This window comes from Protopterus annectens, chromosome 1.part1, assembly GCF_019279795.1.
Source record: "Protopterus annectens isolate FY-2018-M chromosome 1.part1, PAN1.0, whole genome shotgun sequence".
Lineage (NCBI taxonomy): Eukaryota > Metazoa > Chordata > Ceratodontiformes > Protopteridae > Protopterus > Protopterus annectens.
The window spans coordinates 1,568,518,644-1,568,536,253 of record NC_056726.1 but is presented as its reverse complement, the minus strand read 5'-3'; the positions used below and the strand labels follow the sequence as shown (position 1 = coordinate 1,568,536,253).

At 40.9% G+C, this 17,610-nt stretch overlaps 1 protein-coding gene across 3 annotated transcripts in view; it reads left to right on the top strand.

Annotated features, from left to right (window-relative positions):
- Positions 1 to 17,610, top strand: part of IFNLR1 (interferon lambda receptor 1) — a 224,057-nt gene that overhangs the window by 106,353 nt on the left and 100,094 nt on the right. For 2 of the 3 annotated variants that reach the window (XM_044083299.1, XM_044083315.1), the window contains one exon: positions 12,021 to 12,199. In XM_044083299.1, coding sequence (XP_043939234.1) covers positions 12,021 to 12,199 — 179 coding nt within the window. Of the gene's footprint in view, positions 1 to 11,062; positions 11,131 to 12,020; positions 12,200 to 17,610 lie in introns of all 3 variants that reach the window. The other variant, XM_044083307.1, reaches the window with a different exon arrangement.

Genomic DNA, 17,610 nt, shown 5'->3' with positions numbered 1-17,610 from the left:
GATCATATTTCATTACTGAAACTAAGTGGAAATTCCTTAAGATTCCAAGAGCAGGATAAGTCATTTCTTACACTTATTTTACTGAACTGCACTTCTGAAACGCTTATAATTGTGCTATACAGTTGATCTACTACATTTTGCACTGTTATAAAGCTTTTTTATTGTTTCACTGCATTTATGTACTGTTTTAACTGTAATTTTCATTGCTAGATACTATTTCATTACTCTAATTGCATGTTTACTGAATTACTTAACTGTAAACTGCTTTTTCATACTGAGAGTTGTATTTTTTGTTTATGAGTGCTCTATCCAAGCTTTTCTGTGCATTTTTGATTTGTTGAGGTTTCTGTGTTCTACAGCTATGAACTGTAATAGTATGCATTACTATAATTGCATTTTTATTTAATTACTAAATTGTAAACTGCTTTTTCATACTGAGACTTGTATTTTCTCTTTGTGGGTGTTCTTTCTATTCTTTTAAAGTGAGGTTTCTGTGTTCTGTTCAGGTGACATAATCTTGATAGAGGCCTGTTGTCTATACTGGTAGTTTTGTTTGAGTTTCCTGTGTTTCTGGCAGCCATTTTCTGCTTATTCTTATGCTTGGTGGCTTTGCAGTTGCCCACCCATACTGTATATTTGATTTGTGACACTCCCCCAGTCTAGTGTCATTAGTTCATTCAATCTAATAGAGAACATTTGTGAAGGCCAACCCACTCAGATTCTTAACGTTTAATTAACTTCTATTCCAGCTTTCTCCATTTCCACATTTACTGAAAAAAAAATTAAGCTTGCTTCCTCCCTTTCCTGTGGCAGGTCTTGTCCAGATATGGATTTGCTGTGTCCAGGACTGTTTGTGAGCTCCTGAGCCCCCCCCCCCCCACTTAACTAGGGTTAAACTATTCCTGGCGCCATAAAGTCTGCTCTTCAAATTTTCCCTTGCAACTAGCCAGCTTTTTAGTTTTAGCACCCAAATCTGTTTCTTTGGGCTCAGCACTTATTCAGAACTCATTGTAAGCACTACACAAGTTACAAATTACTACAGCACTCAACTTTCCTCACTTGCCTAGAGGAAAACCATTTTTAGTACTTAATAAATATGCATCTATTCAGGCATGTCTAAAGGTCAGCTCCTGGTGTTTTCTCCTGTCTACCTGATGAATCTGGGCATCTTGGGACAATGCACAATTGCCTCATGTACACAGACAACCCTCTCCTCCTACCACCCAACACTACGACTTTTGAGAGATGCACTTATATAGCCAAATTTGAAGCAAAGCTGTCTTCACCGAAGACTGGACTAGACAGTCAAGAGGAGAAGGTAAACACTTTCACCACACCACACTCATCACATAGTCTCTCAAAACCTACACCACCAAAACACACACACAGAAGCACAAAACACACACCTACATTCATGGAGGCTGTCAGTAAAAATCTGCCCAAACAGCCAAGGCCTCCAAAGCAGAAATTCAAGCAACCTCCACCCCCCAACACAACTCAAATGACACATAGCCCACATACTCAGCGTGCCACTCAACTACAGCCCATAAGGCATAACATACCCAACACTCTAGTCATAGGTGACTCTATAGTCAGGCACACTGATGTTCCACTCACCAGGCTAAACAAGGAAAAAGTTACTGTCAGCTGCCTGTCGGGTGCCAGGATCCGCCACATAATGCACGCACTCACGTCACTCCACAACAAGGACAGATATGACTATGTCATTGTCCATGTTGGTGTGAATGACCTGAGACGTACCTCCCTGGACTACATGAAAAGAGACATGGAGGAGCTCTCCGATCTTGTAGCCCAGGCAGGTATGACCCTAGCCCTGAGTAGCATCCTGCCATCACCCAGAATGATACCACAGTGCAAGGACAAAAGGATTGACTTTAACAATTGGCTAAGCTTCTGGTGTCATTCTAAGGGAATCCAGTATCTGTCTGCCTGGGATGACATGATCGACAGACCAAGCTGCTTTGCCAGAGATGGCCTGCACCTGTCGCCCTTGGGATTCCGGATACTGGCAAAGGCTCTTGACACCCCTATAGTGCCTTTTTTAGGCAAGGTTCAAATGATAAATTCACCACCATAACAGGTACAAGCAAGCAAAATCTGAGGGTAATTATACTCAATGCTAGAAGTCTAAACCTCAAAATGCACATACTCGAGGCACTCCTTAAAATGGAGAACATTGACATCTGTGCAGTGACAGAGACCTGGTTTAAAGCTCCAGAGAGCACCCTTGCATTAACAGGCTATAATTCATACCACACCTTTCGGCCACCAAACCCGGACCGAAACACTAAAGGTGGAGGCGTGTCCATATTCATTAAGGATATCCACACCTCCAAGCTAGTTGCTCAGCATAATGCATCCGAGATTATCCAAGTTCAACTAACTCTGGGCAAAACCGCAATCCAGATTGTAGCTTGCTACAAACCCCTTACCATGGCCCAGGCTTCCCACTCCTCCTTTCTTGATACACTGGAAAATATTAAGGTACAACCCAACACTCTAATAATGGGTGGTTTCAACTATCCTACCATTAACTGGGAAAACTACTCGTGTACCAACTCTTTTGCTCACCGTTTTCTGGAAATCATCAATTCCAACGCCTTGGATCAACTTATCCACACCCCCACCAGGGGCAGCAATATCCTAGACCTGGTCATCACCAACATGGGTGACTGCTGTTCCACAACAGAGATCAGCTCCTCGTTGGTAATATCCAACCACGAGGTACTCACCCTAGACATCCACATTCCGCTCCCACCCCCCATTAGGAAAACAACCGTAAAAAATTTCTCCAAAGCCAACTTCACGCTTCTTAAGACAGCAGTGGCAAACTTCATGACACCCATGCAGATGGACAGTAGAGGTACGACTGCTGAATCCTACACAGATGCACTTTATAAGCACTTACACGAGTGCATGGATCATGCTATCCCTAACAGAACGAAGATGCTGTCCTCCAAAAAAAGGATGCCAATCTGGCGTTCTTCTGCCATAAACAAACTCTACAACAGAAGAAAGAAACTGTTGCAAAAAAGAATAAAATCCCAAGATTGGAGGAACTCCCTGGTCAGCCTCAGTAAGAAGCTGAGATCCCTCATAAAATCCTCCAAAGCTAGTTATGAAAACAAAATCGCCACTGGTTCTAAAGACAACCACAAATCATTCTATAGCTATGTCAAGAATCTCAATGGCAACACTCAGATCTGCTGCGAGTTACAGCACAATGACACTAAATATACAGAACCAACTGATATTGCCAACATCCTGGCAGGTAGGTTCAGTGCTAACTTTGCCCCCCTCTCACTCCCTAAAGGGCCCATCTTTATACCGGAAGAATGTAAAGTGCCTGTAGTCATGGCTGCACAGGTAAAAACCTCACTCTCCAAAGCCAAGAACATAGCATCCATGGGACCTGACAACATCCCAGGCTGCCTTCTACACAAACTACAGAATGAACTGGCACCCCACCTAAGTACCATGTTTAGTCATAGCCTCACCTCAGGCTTTTTGCCCATTGAATGGCACACCGTGATGGTTATCCCACTCCACAAAGGGGGGGGGCACAACAGACCCCATGAACTACCGCCCCATTAGCCTGATGAGTCTGGTCTGCAAGGCCATGGAACGTATCATCATGGAACTCATAAACAAAGACATTGGAGATCTCCAAACTCTGGACCCCACACAGTTTGGGTTTGTAAAAGGCAGATCATGTCTCCTAAAGCTGATAGACTTCTTTGAAGTAGTCACCAAAGCCATAGATGAGGGTAAGGTGGTTCACACAACCTATCTAGATCTTGCCAAGGTGTTCAACACCATTTCCCACTCTGGAATTATAGATAAACTCACTAAACTAGGTATAAATCCCTATGTCATAATATGAGTTGCCAATTGGCTTGCTAACGGAACCCAGAATGAAAGTAGCAGACTCCAAATCAGACTTCAGACCAGTGACAAGTGGAGTACCACAGGGTTCAGTCCTGGGTCCTCTCCTGTTTGGTATCTACTTCTCTGAAGTACAGGCTAACAAGAAAGGTCTTTGGCTAACTAAATTTGCAGATGACTGCAAACTAGTAGCCATAATCAAAACTCCTAACGATGTGGACATCCTACAAAAGATGAGACAGATGCCTGGTGTCAATGCCATGGTCTCAAGCTCAATGCCAAAAAGTGCATTGTCATCACCTTTGGTAAAAACTCTGTACCCATGAACTACCACATAGGCGGTAATCTAATTAACACCAAAAGTGTGATAAGAGACCTTGGGACACAGGTGAACAGTAGTCTCTCCTTTCATAATAACATTGCCACAGTGGTCAGGAAATCCTTCTACGTGGCACACCTCATCACAAACGATTTCTCATCCAGAAGAAAAGAGGTCATTGTTCCCCTCTACTCATCACTCATTAGACCCATTATAGAGTACAACGCCCCTTTTGGTATGTACCTCACAAGACATCTACAACAACTGGAAAGGCCGCAAAAATACCTCACAAAGAGGATTACTGTCCTCAAACAGATGCCTTACGCAGACCAACTCAAAAAGCTCCAGCTTTACTCCATCACATATCTCCCACTCAGAGGCGATCTCTGCCTAACATACAAAGCTATATCAAACCCAGAGCTGTTGGACATGCTCCACTTAAAGAAATCCCATTCCCTCCGAGCTACACACTCTAGGGACCTAAACCTTGTCACCACAATAAACAGAACATGCTGGAGGGATAGATTCCTGTCCCAGAGGCTTCCCATACTCTGGAACAAAATCTTGATGATTGGATGGGTAATAGGAAATTCACCCCGGGGGTCACTTCTGTGGTTCTGCTTGACAGGGGCACAGTAAAATAATTTTTTGGGTGGTGAAAGTCAGGGTACCTTCTTGGCTAGGCTTGTATAGGCCCTATGGCCAATAGCCTAGTATCTACCTATGAACCTATGAATCATGTATGTCAGTCCCAACAACACATGGTACACATACTATGCCAAATAGCTAAATAGCCTATGGGCACAAACATACCTTGTGGTGCAGGTAGTCACTGCTGCATCCCTGTTGGAGAAGAGATATGCATATGTGTTCTGTTGGCTATTTACTGTACTAAAGTAATGGAGCATGCTAGTACTTTCCTTTTGCCACCCCTACAGAGCCTGGTAGTTGTAGCAGCCTAGCTTCCACATTTAAGTCAACACCAGGTCAGAGGTTTCTATCACCAGCATCAGACAGGAATGCTAGGAATTCTCCCATTTCTGTGCTGGTGGTCCACTTCCTAGGGTCACCCTGTCTCTAAAAATTTCCTGTGCCTTGGATATGGCATGTAGTATCATATCTGTTACCCTACAATCCACCTGTTCTACAGTCTTATTATGGCTGTCCACAGCAGTGATGTCCTGCACCACTACCTGCCACACCTGGTCACAGACGTTTATGTCTGTTTTACCCTTCTCAAGAATATGCCTGCCATATGTGCCCCTGGGCCTGTAATAGCTCCTGTGTCTATTGTGCCATGAACGTTTTCAGCCATTGCTATTCATTGTGTGTGTGTGTGTGTGTGTGTGTGTGTGTGTGTGTGTGTGTGTGTGTGTGTGTGTGTGTGTGTGTGTGTGTGTGTGGTGTGTGACTGCCTTTGCTAGTCAACACTGTTTCATGATGGTTCTCTTCCTCCACAGACCTGTCTGCTAATGTACTGTCACCATTCATGTACAGAGACATGCCGATGGCATCAGCAGTTATGTTACCACTTCTTATCATCCATTAGCATTGTGCTGACAGGTTGTGCTGTGATCTATATACAAGATGCCTCATATCCTCTGTAGCATGTCTTCTGATCTGTGTGCATACTGTACACTACTGCACACCATAAGCAGTAGGGTAGTAACCCCTCCTGACATTTTTCCTGTTTCCTCTCAGATTGTGGATCCCCCAACAGCAGAATCATAACTTGTTACTAAGTTTGTTCCATGTTCTCTGTTAGCATTAGCTCACCCACAACAAAAGTGTGACCTGCCCAGATCTTATATGCCGTTCCTTGTCAGAGTGAACTGTCCCCCAGCATGATTGTAACCTGGTCAGACCCTGTACTCTGCTCCCTGTCAGGGTAATATTGCCCCTCCCCACAACCTGACTTTAATCTGTTCTGACCTTGTGCTGTGTTCCCTATTAGAATGAGACCCCACAGCTAGACTGTAAACTGTCTTGACCTTGTACTCAATTATGTGGCATTTGTTGTACTATATTACCCTTCCTGACCCTGTACAATGTTCCCTGCCAGGCTGAGACCCCCACAGCTTGTCTGTAACCTGTTCTTACCTTGTACTCAGTTCCCTGTCATATCTTGTGTTATATTAACCACACAGACACTCCAGTGCTCATTGTTAGTTCCTGTTGATTCCCTGTACTGTTCTGTACAAACTGTAGTCCTGAGGTCTGTTACCAGTTATCCTGTCTGCTGTCACTTTGCCAGTATGGCAGTACATTCTTTTCACTATATTCCAACTCCTGCATTGCTCATCATAATGCTATCTTTGATAATATGGCAACTGGACTCTTTATCATCCTAAAATAAAGCTTCTTGTATAGCAGTTCTAAGCTATTTTAACATGATCATCTTTGAATCACAGATATAACTGAATATGTTATCAACCATAGTGAGCGCTGCCATGTTTATCTTTGGCTGTCGCCAAGCTGGGAGATCATGTGCACACAGTGGCGTAACTATGTTAGAAGCGCCCTGAGGCAAACTTTTCCTAGGCGCCCCAACACCCCCCCCCCCCCCCCCGGAACCCAAGCCATCGAGATGACCGAAGCCAAATAAATAAAAAATGTGAATTGTACCTCCAGTCATCTAAATAATTCCACATTAAAGAAATATGTAAGATCTGTAACTAATAAAGAGGTTGCTGCTAGCTAACAACTTACTATTTCATTGTTTCATCTACAAATAAAGTGCCTGTTCCCTTGAGATATAAATTGCCTATGTTGCATACAAAGAAATAAGCTAGCCTAGTAATATTACAATAGGGAATGGATGGCAAACTGATAACAGGTTCATTCATAGTTACTAGTAGTTACTAGGTATCTCTGCCAATGAGAACATTCTCAGGATGGCAGCATCCACCCCATTTAAAGGTACAACAGAGTATAGCATCAGCACAGCAATCCATCTACATGCTGGGGGAGTAACCGTGTCTATTTGGCTTTGTGTAATAAATGTTTTATGTGGGGAAGACCTGTAGGTCTTTGAGGGATATCTTTTGGAACTTGTTAGTTATATTAGGAATAAAGATGTCACCAGTGCTTTATACAGATGTGTGGCAAAGTCTAAAGATCATAGTTTTAGATTTTATTATTGCAAAATTTGAAGAGTAGCATTAGAGGAGGTGACTTAAATAATAAGGAGGAGAAGTCTGAGAGTAAATGGATCATTACCTTATAGGCACATACGTTTCTAGACCTGAATGGTCATATCCTTTAAAACCATTGTCATTATTAATAATGTGTAATTCACCACATTTTCCTCAAAATCCACCTGTATTAAGAGGAATTAAGCAGGACAGAGCTAGAATGCGAGTCCAAATCAGGGACATCCCTGAAAATCATTGACAGTTGAGATGTATCCACTGTGGATTGCACTTAATAACTAAAGACAATAATTGCAGTTATAAATTTCTTCATCAGAAAATGCATTCTAATTCACATTTCAGTGGTATGTCAACTTTTCAGGTTAGTAGCACAAAGGGTCCCCAATTGTACATTATTACTGTATTTTCTCTGATCGTGGAGCTAAGAAGCTGTGCGAGTTAGCCCCAAAGGCGCGGCTTTTTTTTTTACAAAATTCCTAGACTTGCATACCTCTAACATGCAGAGTCGCATAAATACATAGTAATTTACTTTATAACTCGGACTGGAAGTGCTTTTGTGTTTCGGCTTTGCCAATCTTGCCAGTCAGTATCGGAAAGCGCGTCCAAATCTGTGCAATACTGAGAAGTGGTAGTTCGGCAAAGTTCTATTCTATCTAAATTAACTTTGTTCTGGGAATTCCATTTTGTAAAACACATTCAAGACTTTAGCGAACAGGCATTTTAAGTAAATAAGGTAACAGTGTTAAGCTTGATAAACTTACTTTTCAACCTCTTAGCACATGACATCTGGACTGCACCAAGAATAATGACGGGGTATAGGCCAAAAATGCGAACAGATTTTAGTCATTGGTCATATAAACTTGGAAAGTTGCCATTATAGCACGTTTTGCATTGGCATACATGTTCTGAAGGCTATGAAAACTGAAACTTAAAAGCCTGTCATTATTTCAATGATTTTTCTAGAAAACCACAAAAGTTAAGGAAGAGACCCAAAATATGAAGCAAAGATCCGTATGTTCTGCGAAAATCTGGACATTAGACATGTATGATAGTAAACAGCTCCTGTCTTTGAGAAATAATCAGTTCGTCCCATACATCTGCCCTTTCGTCATGCTTTAGATTTTAGAGCAAAAAATGTTTATATTTTACCTGGAGGAGGAGAGAAGATATGGGAATACATTTTGCGCTCTGCACACACATACCGTTCTGTAGAAGCTGACGTAATCACACACAGCATGCGCGTGATGACATAGGGAGTTATTTAAAAAAAAAAAAAGAAACAAGAAATTCGAAAATTAAAGAGGTATGGCCCCTGCAAAAGCGCCCCCCTGCTGCTTGGCGCCCTGAGGCAATTGCCTCACTTCGCCTCGCGTAGTTACGCCACTGTGTGCACAGTGCTTGCATACACAGCCACTGAGAGGTTTGTAGTGTAGCTTGCTGATTCTTGGGATACCCTGCATCACTCAAACTTACTGCCTGGAGATACGCATCTTATCATTTCCAAACCATGTGGCCGTGGATACTAGCCTACCATTTCCTCCTTGTATTCACCTGCAGACCTCTCAACTGTCCAGATTTTTACAGATTTTTTTGTCTCATATTTTTGTTCTGTTCGTCATAAAATATGTAATTTTTTTGCCACTCATTGATCATTGACGTCACTAAATAATGACAAACATTTGAGTTTCAGACTTCAAATCTTTCAGAAAGTACATGCTAATGCAAAATCTATTATTTTATCAACTTTCTAAGTTTGCAAGAGTGATAATTAAACTTTGCCCCTATTTTTTGGGCCTTTGAACCCCTATTATTTTTGGCTTTGTCCAGATTTCTTGTACTAAGAGGTTGAGATCTATGTTCACCTAAAAATGAAAATGGTGTCTTCAGGGGGTACTGATATCAGCAGGGATCCCACCTGGTGAAGCCAGGAAACTAAAATGCTCCTCCACCTGCTGCACAAGGACTACAGAGAGTATCTGTTGGGGTAGTATGATCACAGTTAGATGAGTAATGCCACTGTTGTTACTCAGTCTGGTGACCAGTGCAGGCACAGTGACATTCGGAGATGTCATCTGGATCTGTTCCACCAGTGGGAGGTAGACACTCAGGAGAGGGAGACAGTTTTATAGGTACATAGGTTCATAGCAAATTACTAGGTTAACGGCTTAAGGGCCCTTACAAGTTTAGCCAGTATAACCCAATATTACCCAATATGTAGCCCCTAGAGAAAGAGGATGGCATGGGTTTGTGCCTATGCCTTGAGTATCTTACAGACTGCCCCATGCATAAGGGACATAGGCACTACCCCAGGTATGAATTTGCGATTCCACTGTGTTTGAAGAGGGCCAGGGAAAGGCTCTGCTTAATGTGAATAGGAAGCCTGTCCCAAAGAACGGGTAGTCTCTGAGAAACATATCTGTCTATCCAGCATGTTTTGTTTGAGTCGTGGACTAAGATTAGATTCCTAGATCAGGTGACCCTCATGCTGTTTGACTTGCAGATATGTAGCAGCTCCATCAGGGCTCGATTTGTGAGTGTCTAGTAGGTCAGGCATAGGTCACCCCTTAATAGATGGCAGAGAAAAAGTAAAGGGATAGGACTTTTAGTCTGTCTGTGCCCTGTATTTTCTTTGTGAGAACCTCTGAGATTGCTCCAGCTGCTGTAAGTGCTTAGTCAAGTACATGCAAAATGGTGGATTGTACTCGATTATTGGTCAAGTAAGGGGTGAGTACAGCAGGACTATAATTTCCTTGGATCTAGATGCCATACCTTTACTTATAAGTTACACATAGAAGAACTTCTTCACCACTGTGGATGCATGACAGTCAAAGTTCATGCTATTATCTATCTATGTACCTATATCTCTCACCTCTGAGTCTACTGTTAGGGTGTGCTATTGATGTTGTAAATTGCTGGGGTATTTGTCTCCCAAAGGGTATAATAATATATTTTTTTGCATTTAGTTCTAGGCCATGGTTCTGCTATCAGTCATTTGTCTGATCTAGACCCTCGTGAAGGATATCTGCATCACTGGGGGATTCAGTGATTGCCCCCAGCCTGCAGTCATTGGCAGACTTTCTCATCCAGAGGCCTTTCAAATTAGCTTTGACTTCAGAGAAGTATATTCTGAGCAGGAGTGTTCCCAGCACTGAGCTCTGTGGCTTGCCACTAGTAACTGACATCTCGCTGTATCTGGATTCACCCACTTTAACCACATGTATCCTGTCCATGAGGCAATTGGATATCCATCTGGTCATGTAGGGATTTATGCCCAGTTTTGTTTTAAGGGTTGCCACACAGGAACAACAGATCACAGAATGATTGGCAGTGGAGTTTTACATTGTCGAGTTGCCAGCCCGGTACCCAACCTTCCACAGAAGGCACATACACACTCACACCTAGGGACACTTTACAATGTCCGATCCACCTTCAACATGTCTTTTGGAAATGGGAGGAAACCAGAGCACCCAGAGGAAACCCACGTGACTACAGGGAGGACATGCAGCCTCCACACAGAAGGCACCCCAGCCGAGAATCAAACTAGGGAACTTCTTGCTGTGAGGTGGCAACTCTTAACTGCTGCACTACCACTGCCACCCATATTCTGCTTGTCACTTGTTACTGTAACTGCCTTCTGTTATCAATGATATGTAGCACTGATTACTGTCTGTTGTTTGCTTTGTAGCAGCTGAGAAGGTTGAATTCAATCGGGCTGCCTGTCTAAGGAGACCTGACAGGCTGTCTTGACAGCAGGTTTGTTTTTGTTTGTTTGTGTGTTTGTTTTTTCAATTTCTACAGGGTTAGCTGTGGTGCAGGTTGAGCTGAGGTGGTAGCCAACTAATTCTACACTGGCTGCCATCTCCGATGTTAAAGCTCTACATGGATGGCACACTATTGGCCCATGTGGCTCCTTTCAGAAGAGAGAAACGGCTTTGCTTCTGAGAGTGATATAGAGGACTCACTGTCAACAAGTGCAGCAACTAGTAAGGACCAAAGTGGACTGTCATTTGTACACCTACTTTTGTTCCCTGTTGAGGTAGCCTTGTATATGTTGTCCTCACTGTCCGTTCTTCAGCTGTAAGGTATTTTGTTGCATTTGTGAACAGAAGTAGCATCAGACACACCAGCTTTTTGAAGCTTTCACCTTGGTCACATATGCACCCATAAGATGGCAACTCCAACAGCATTATTACTGCTGTTTTTAAAACTGCAAGGCACCATTTCAGGGACAACAGCATTATGCCAAAACTCATGTATACATAATTGATTTTAAACCACATCAATCTAAATCCTCTACACTATTTTGCACAATGTAGTGGTGTTATGAACCTTTTGGAATGCCCCAAACTAAATTTAAAAGATTTTGATATGATTTATGAAAACTGCTGTGAATGACTTACAAAGGAAAATGTTACTGTGCAAAATAGTAGCTCACAAATTTTTTAATATATAAGGTACTGGCATAATCCTGTTACAACTTTCACTCACAAAGTTCTCATCTACTCTTTAGTACTAAAGTACTATGTCAAATTATTTCCACAAAAGTGCTTCAAAGTTTAATAATAATTTAAGTACTGTAGTAAAGGTTGCACAAGTTTGGCTTTTGATCTTAATATTCATTATTAATTTTTCTCTGTTTACAGAAATGAGACATTGATGTGGAAGCCGATTACTTCATGTACAAATATTTCAGCAAAGGAATGCAACATAACATGTCATATAGACGATTGTTACCACAAACATGAGGTCGAAGTTAGAGCCTCTGCAGATGGAAATCATTCTTCATGGACAAAGTCGAACAGTTTTACTCTGTTTTTTGATGGTATGTTATTTTTCTTTGGCATGATATCATGAGTGGAGCTCATAAATGCATATTTATACTACTTTAAAGGGAGCATGTCATTCAAGGCATCTTTTAAGACTTCTACAAAGATACTCAAGTATTGTTTTTAACACTCCTTTTTTTTAAACCCTAGAACCTACTTTTTACAATAGAACAGTGTTTTGCAACATGAAAGACAGAAATTAAAAGATTAAGATGAAATATATGGCTTGTGCTTTGTAGGATAAACTGTATTGGTACAACAGTGTTCACTCCATCTCTCTTGATCAAAAACAAACACAACTGCTACATTAATGAGACTGAATAGTTATTACTGAGCCATAGAAAATTGTGGGTAGACATTCATTTGTTCGTACGGAGGTTATACGATTCACCAAAGTGTGAAAGTAGAACCTCCAGATCTCCAAAATTGCGAAAAAAAAGGTGCGACTTTCAAATGAGCGAATGCACATTGGCATTCGCTCATTTGAAGTCGGCATTTTGGGTGCAGATTGCACTATAGCGGGGATCGGGAAATTAATCCTTTCCCTCATTGTAGTGCGATCTCAGAGTTTGTATATTAAAGTAGGGGGGTGTGAGTGGCGCAGTCCCCCCACATGGGGGGTGCAGGAGGCTTGCCCCCCTGCATAACACTGTATGTAACTTTTTCGATTTCAAAAATGGTTGAATCTCGTTATCAAGATTACCATTTTCGAAATCTTGGTATGTTCGGAGTGTTGTGATTCGACATTTAAAGTCGCACAACCATACGACTGCCGAAATTTGTTTCGGACAAATGAATGTATACCATATATGTGTGTATGTGTGTGTGTATGTGTGTGTGTGTGTGTGTGTGTGTGTGTGTGTGTGTGTGTGTGTGTGTGTGTATGAAAAGGTCGTTTGTGCCAGTGAACCAGCATGGTCAGTGATTCAGCAGAAATCTGAATAAACATATTGATGGCAAACATTCCATCGAAGGGAGATTCTGATCAAGGCAAACACAATAACTTGTAACTAAGTAGAGACTCTGAAATACTGACGCCTCTGCAGTAAAACAACTTGAATTCATGTAATGGCTCATCTGCTAGTGGGCATGTTTAGAATTAGAAGGCTGCACAGTCAGGGTCCTTCTCTCCTGTCCTGTCTTCTCTGTCAGGGGACAAAGGAAACAGAATTTTTACAGTGCCTAGCAAACCTCTGCTGAAGAGAGGGGCTGCTACAGCAAAATGGGTTTATGTGACTGAAGGAAACCCAATGATGACGTGTGCAACAGGACATACAAATGGAAACTTGTGTATAAGAATTCTGCATCATGAAAACTATTGTCTGTGCACAGGCTGTTATATTATCATATAACTGCATTATATGGTGTGTGAGTCACATGGCTTATGTCATTTGTATGTCCAAAATCTGTAGTTTCAAAGCTGCTTAGAAAGTCATATTTAGTGATGCAACTGTTATACATTTAAGAGAACATGAAATTTATATAATGCAAATTAGAACATAAGATAATTTTACAGTATAGTGCAATGTAAAGACAGCTGCGAAATGGAAAGCAATTTTGGCTTATGCAATGTATATACTCCTGCACTTATTGGCAAGCTGGTTATTTTTATCAGGTCATTTATTACCCTCACAATAAACCAAACTGCATTCAACCTTTATCATCTCATATATATATATATATATATATATATATATATATATATATATATAAGAAAATAGTTCAAGGGTCTTTTTCTGTGAAAACAAAAACATAACTATGCAGTGAGATTAGCATACAGCCACTGGATTCCTACAAGGATAAGCAGTATTAATGGATGAAGTTCCAAATGGAATGGTGTAAACTCAAATGCTATGTGATAGTACATACACTGATTGTGTGACTGTGTGATATTACATACACTGATTGTGTGACTGTGTGATATTACACACACTGATAGTGTGACTATGTAAGTAAACCTAGGACCATTTTTAAACAATCAGTGAAGTACCATTTTGTATTTTGTGCATAGGATCAGCTAAGCACCTGATCAGTAGGTGTGTGAGACCGCACAATTCCAAGGGTTGGGGAATATGCCTTTGTCGCCTGTTATTGATGTCAGAGTTAGTATGTGTGACTGGTGCAGCTCTACACATGGGGGGGGTGCAGGGGGCTTGCCCCTCTGCAAAAATGATGCTTTTGTGTGTTTTAAAAAAAATAAATAAATTTTGCATATGCCAAAGCTGTTTTCTCAGAGCATGTATACTGGTGTGTCGACTTCCATGATGTTCTTTGTAGAGATCACTGCTGCAGTAGCCTTAGCTTTATGGGTTATAGTCTACCAAGGATAACAGCTGGCCAGCTTCCAAAGTTTATGGGCACCTTCCACTAACCCAAACTGTCAAACAGCTCAAGCTGAGCTGACTAAAACACAAATGTCAGTGCAACGCCCTTCAGAGCTTCACTGCCACCAAACAATATACTCTTCTGAGACATTTGAGAAGCAACAGTCGTCTGGTGCTTTCCTTAGCTGGGTGGATATGTTCCATTTGTGGAAAGAAAACTTCAGTTTTATTATTTTTTTACTGATATTTTAATACTTTCCTCTTCAGGGAAGATAATTTAAAGCTAGGCCATACCACATTCAGTCAGTACATTGGTAGCACATGCCACATTCAGTCAGTACATTGGTATCACATGCCACATTCAATCAGTACATTGGTAGCACATGCCACATTCAGTCAGTTCATTGATAGCACATGCCACATTCAATCAGTACATTGGTAGGACATGACACATTCAGTCAGTACACTGGCAGCACGTGCCACATTCAGTTAGTACATAGCACAAACCACATTCAATCAGTAAATTAGTAGCACATGCCACATTCAGTCATTCCATTGGTAGCATATGCCACATTAAGTTAGTACATTAGTAGCACATGCCACATTCTGTCGGTACTTTGGTGCACATGCCGCATTCAGTCAGTACAATGGTAGGACATGGCAGTCAGTCAGTACATTAGTAGCACATGCCACATTCAGTCGGTACTTTGGTAGCACATGCCACATTCAGTCAGTATATGGGTAGTCCATGCCACATTCAGTCAGCACATTGATAGCACATCCCAGTGGATTTCACATATTTTCTACAAGATCATATTTTACAAGCATTGATTTTTCCTATGTTATCACGTGGAAAACTCTAAATTTGCCTCTATTGTTGCTTTTTGACAATTCAATGTCTGGTCTTTAAAAATCTAATTCGGATTTGCTATAGTTTTCCTTCCAAGAAGAAAATACCTTTTAATTTCACGGGTGCAGTGAACATCTGCAGAGATCTTTAAATCCAAGAAAATAACACCTGTCACTGTCACTGTCATGTCACTGTCATTGTCACTGTCACTGTCATGTCACTGTCACTGTCTGCACTTTTTCTCTGTTTTCAAAAAATTGATAGAACCAGACAACATCATTTTATTTATTTATTTTACATGTTTAGTAGCAAGGCAGGTTTTGGGTTTCCAACCTTCTCTTTCATCATCATGCTTGAACTTCCATTCTCTTTCACCACCCAGAGTGACATCAAGGATACAGAACTAATCTAATGCAGTCTGGTACAGGACAAAACAGGAAGATAAATTCATATAATTGATACTAGACAAATACCTCGCAACCACCTTTTATTACTCTATCTCCTTTATGGCACTAATATCCAAAATGCTACAAAATGCAAACTTGAAATGTGTTACAACAGAATAGCCAAATTTGCCACCAAGGCCAAATTCTCATCCAACCACTGTAACTCAATGAAACAATTAAGCTGTCTGGAACTCCCCCACCATCTCTCACTCACCCAACTAATTACAATGCACAAAATAGTCTACAGATCCACTGACTGTCCTGCTTTCTTAACACTACTTGGCAAATACCAACCCAGCAGACAACTAACATCTGAAAATCATCTACTTCTAAAACTAGAAAAGCCCAACTTACCTGCTGGTCAACTGCTCTACTCCTTCACCATCGCCAAACTATGGAACTCACTTCCACCTTCTATAAGAAACACAGACAGTACCAGCACCTTCAAACAAATACCCTAAAATCATCTCAATGCTTCCTGGCTATGTACCTGCTCTGTAACCTAACCTCTTCCTTCTCCTTGTATGATAACTAAACTCCTACACCTTTTGCTGCTGCTGACTGAGGATATTTTCTCCATAATTATTATTTTTTCTTCACTTGTTGATACTGGTGCAATAATGCTGATTAATATATCTCTGTTTATACCTCTCTGATTGAATTCATCTGGCAACCAACTAAATTCATGCTTTTATGTATATATTCTGTATATAGTACTGTAATCAAACCAAGTATATTCCTACTTTTATGTATATACTCTGTATATATTACTGTAATCACTATGTGTAACACTGTTTCTCCTTCTGTAGAGATTAATGCTTAATTTGTTTCTGTATCGATGTTCTTGTCGGAGCTTTTCATCCCAGGCCTTCACTAAAAATGTGCTCTTTTACACCCAGTGGACTTTCCCTGTAAACAAATGCAATAAATAAATAAACTAAGAATGAGACAAGAATAAAATAAGGATGACATCCATTATAACGCACATAAGGGACTGCTACAGGCTGCTGGCACGGACTGGCCTTGGGAAAAATGAATGTTACTTGTTCTAAAAGAGAGGATAACAAACAAATCTGAAGCGATATATGTACGTTATAAAACATCTGTGTAGAGATCAAGGGTGAGGTCCAATGTAGAGATCAAGGGTGAGGTCCAATAAAATTAAGTATAACACATATAAAAAAAAACATAATGGCAACTGTGTGTAAAATTGTCAGTTTGTCAATGTTTATGTGAACCTTCATGAATGGTGAGAGTGAGTAAATTCGGACAGGCTATAATTTATGTATCCTTTGTTGACTGGGTAAGTCCCATTAGATTAGTAGTCTCTTTTCAGGGTAGATCCATGGTGGTGTTTTATACTACTAGGGGAAATTGGTGTTTTATACTACTAGGGGAAATTGGTGTTTTATACTACTAGGGGAAATTGGTGTTTTATACTACTAGGGGAAATTGGTTGGTGTTTTATACTACTAGGGGAAATTGGTGTTTTATACTACTAGGGGAAATTGGTGTTTTATACTACTAGGGGAAATTGGTGTTTTATACTACTAGGGGAAATTGGTGTTTTATACTACTAGGGGAAATTGATGTTTTATACTACTAGGGGAAATTTGACCAGGGCATAGGGGATCTTCCCCCACTCTTTTTAATAGGTGCCGAATCGTTTACATCCACTTAAGCTACTGCCAGCTGAAGTAGATGGCACATTGTTTTAATGTCAATCCAGTTAATATGGTGTTTAATCTCTACATAACTAAAATATATAAGCTAATATGGTAAAATGG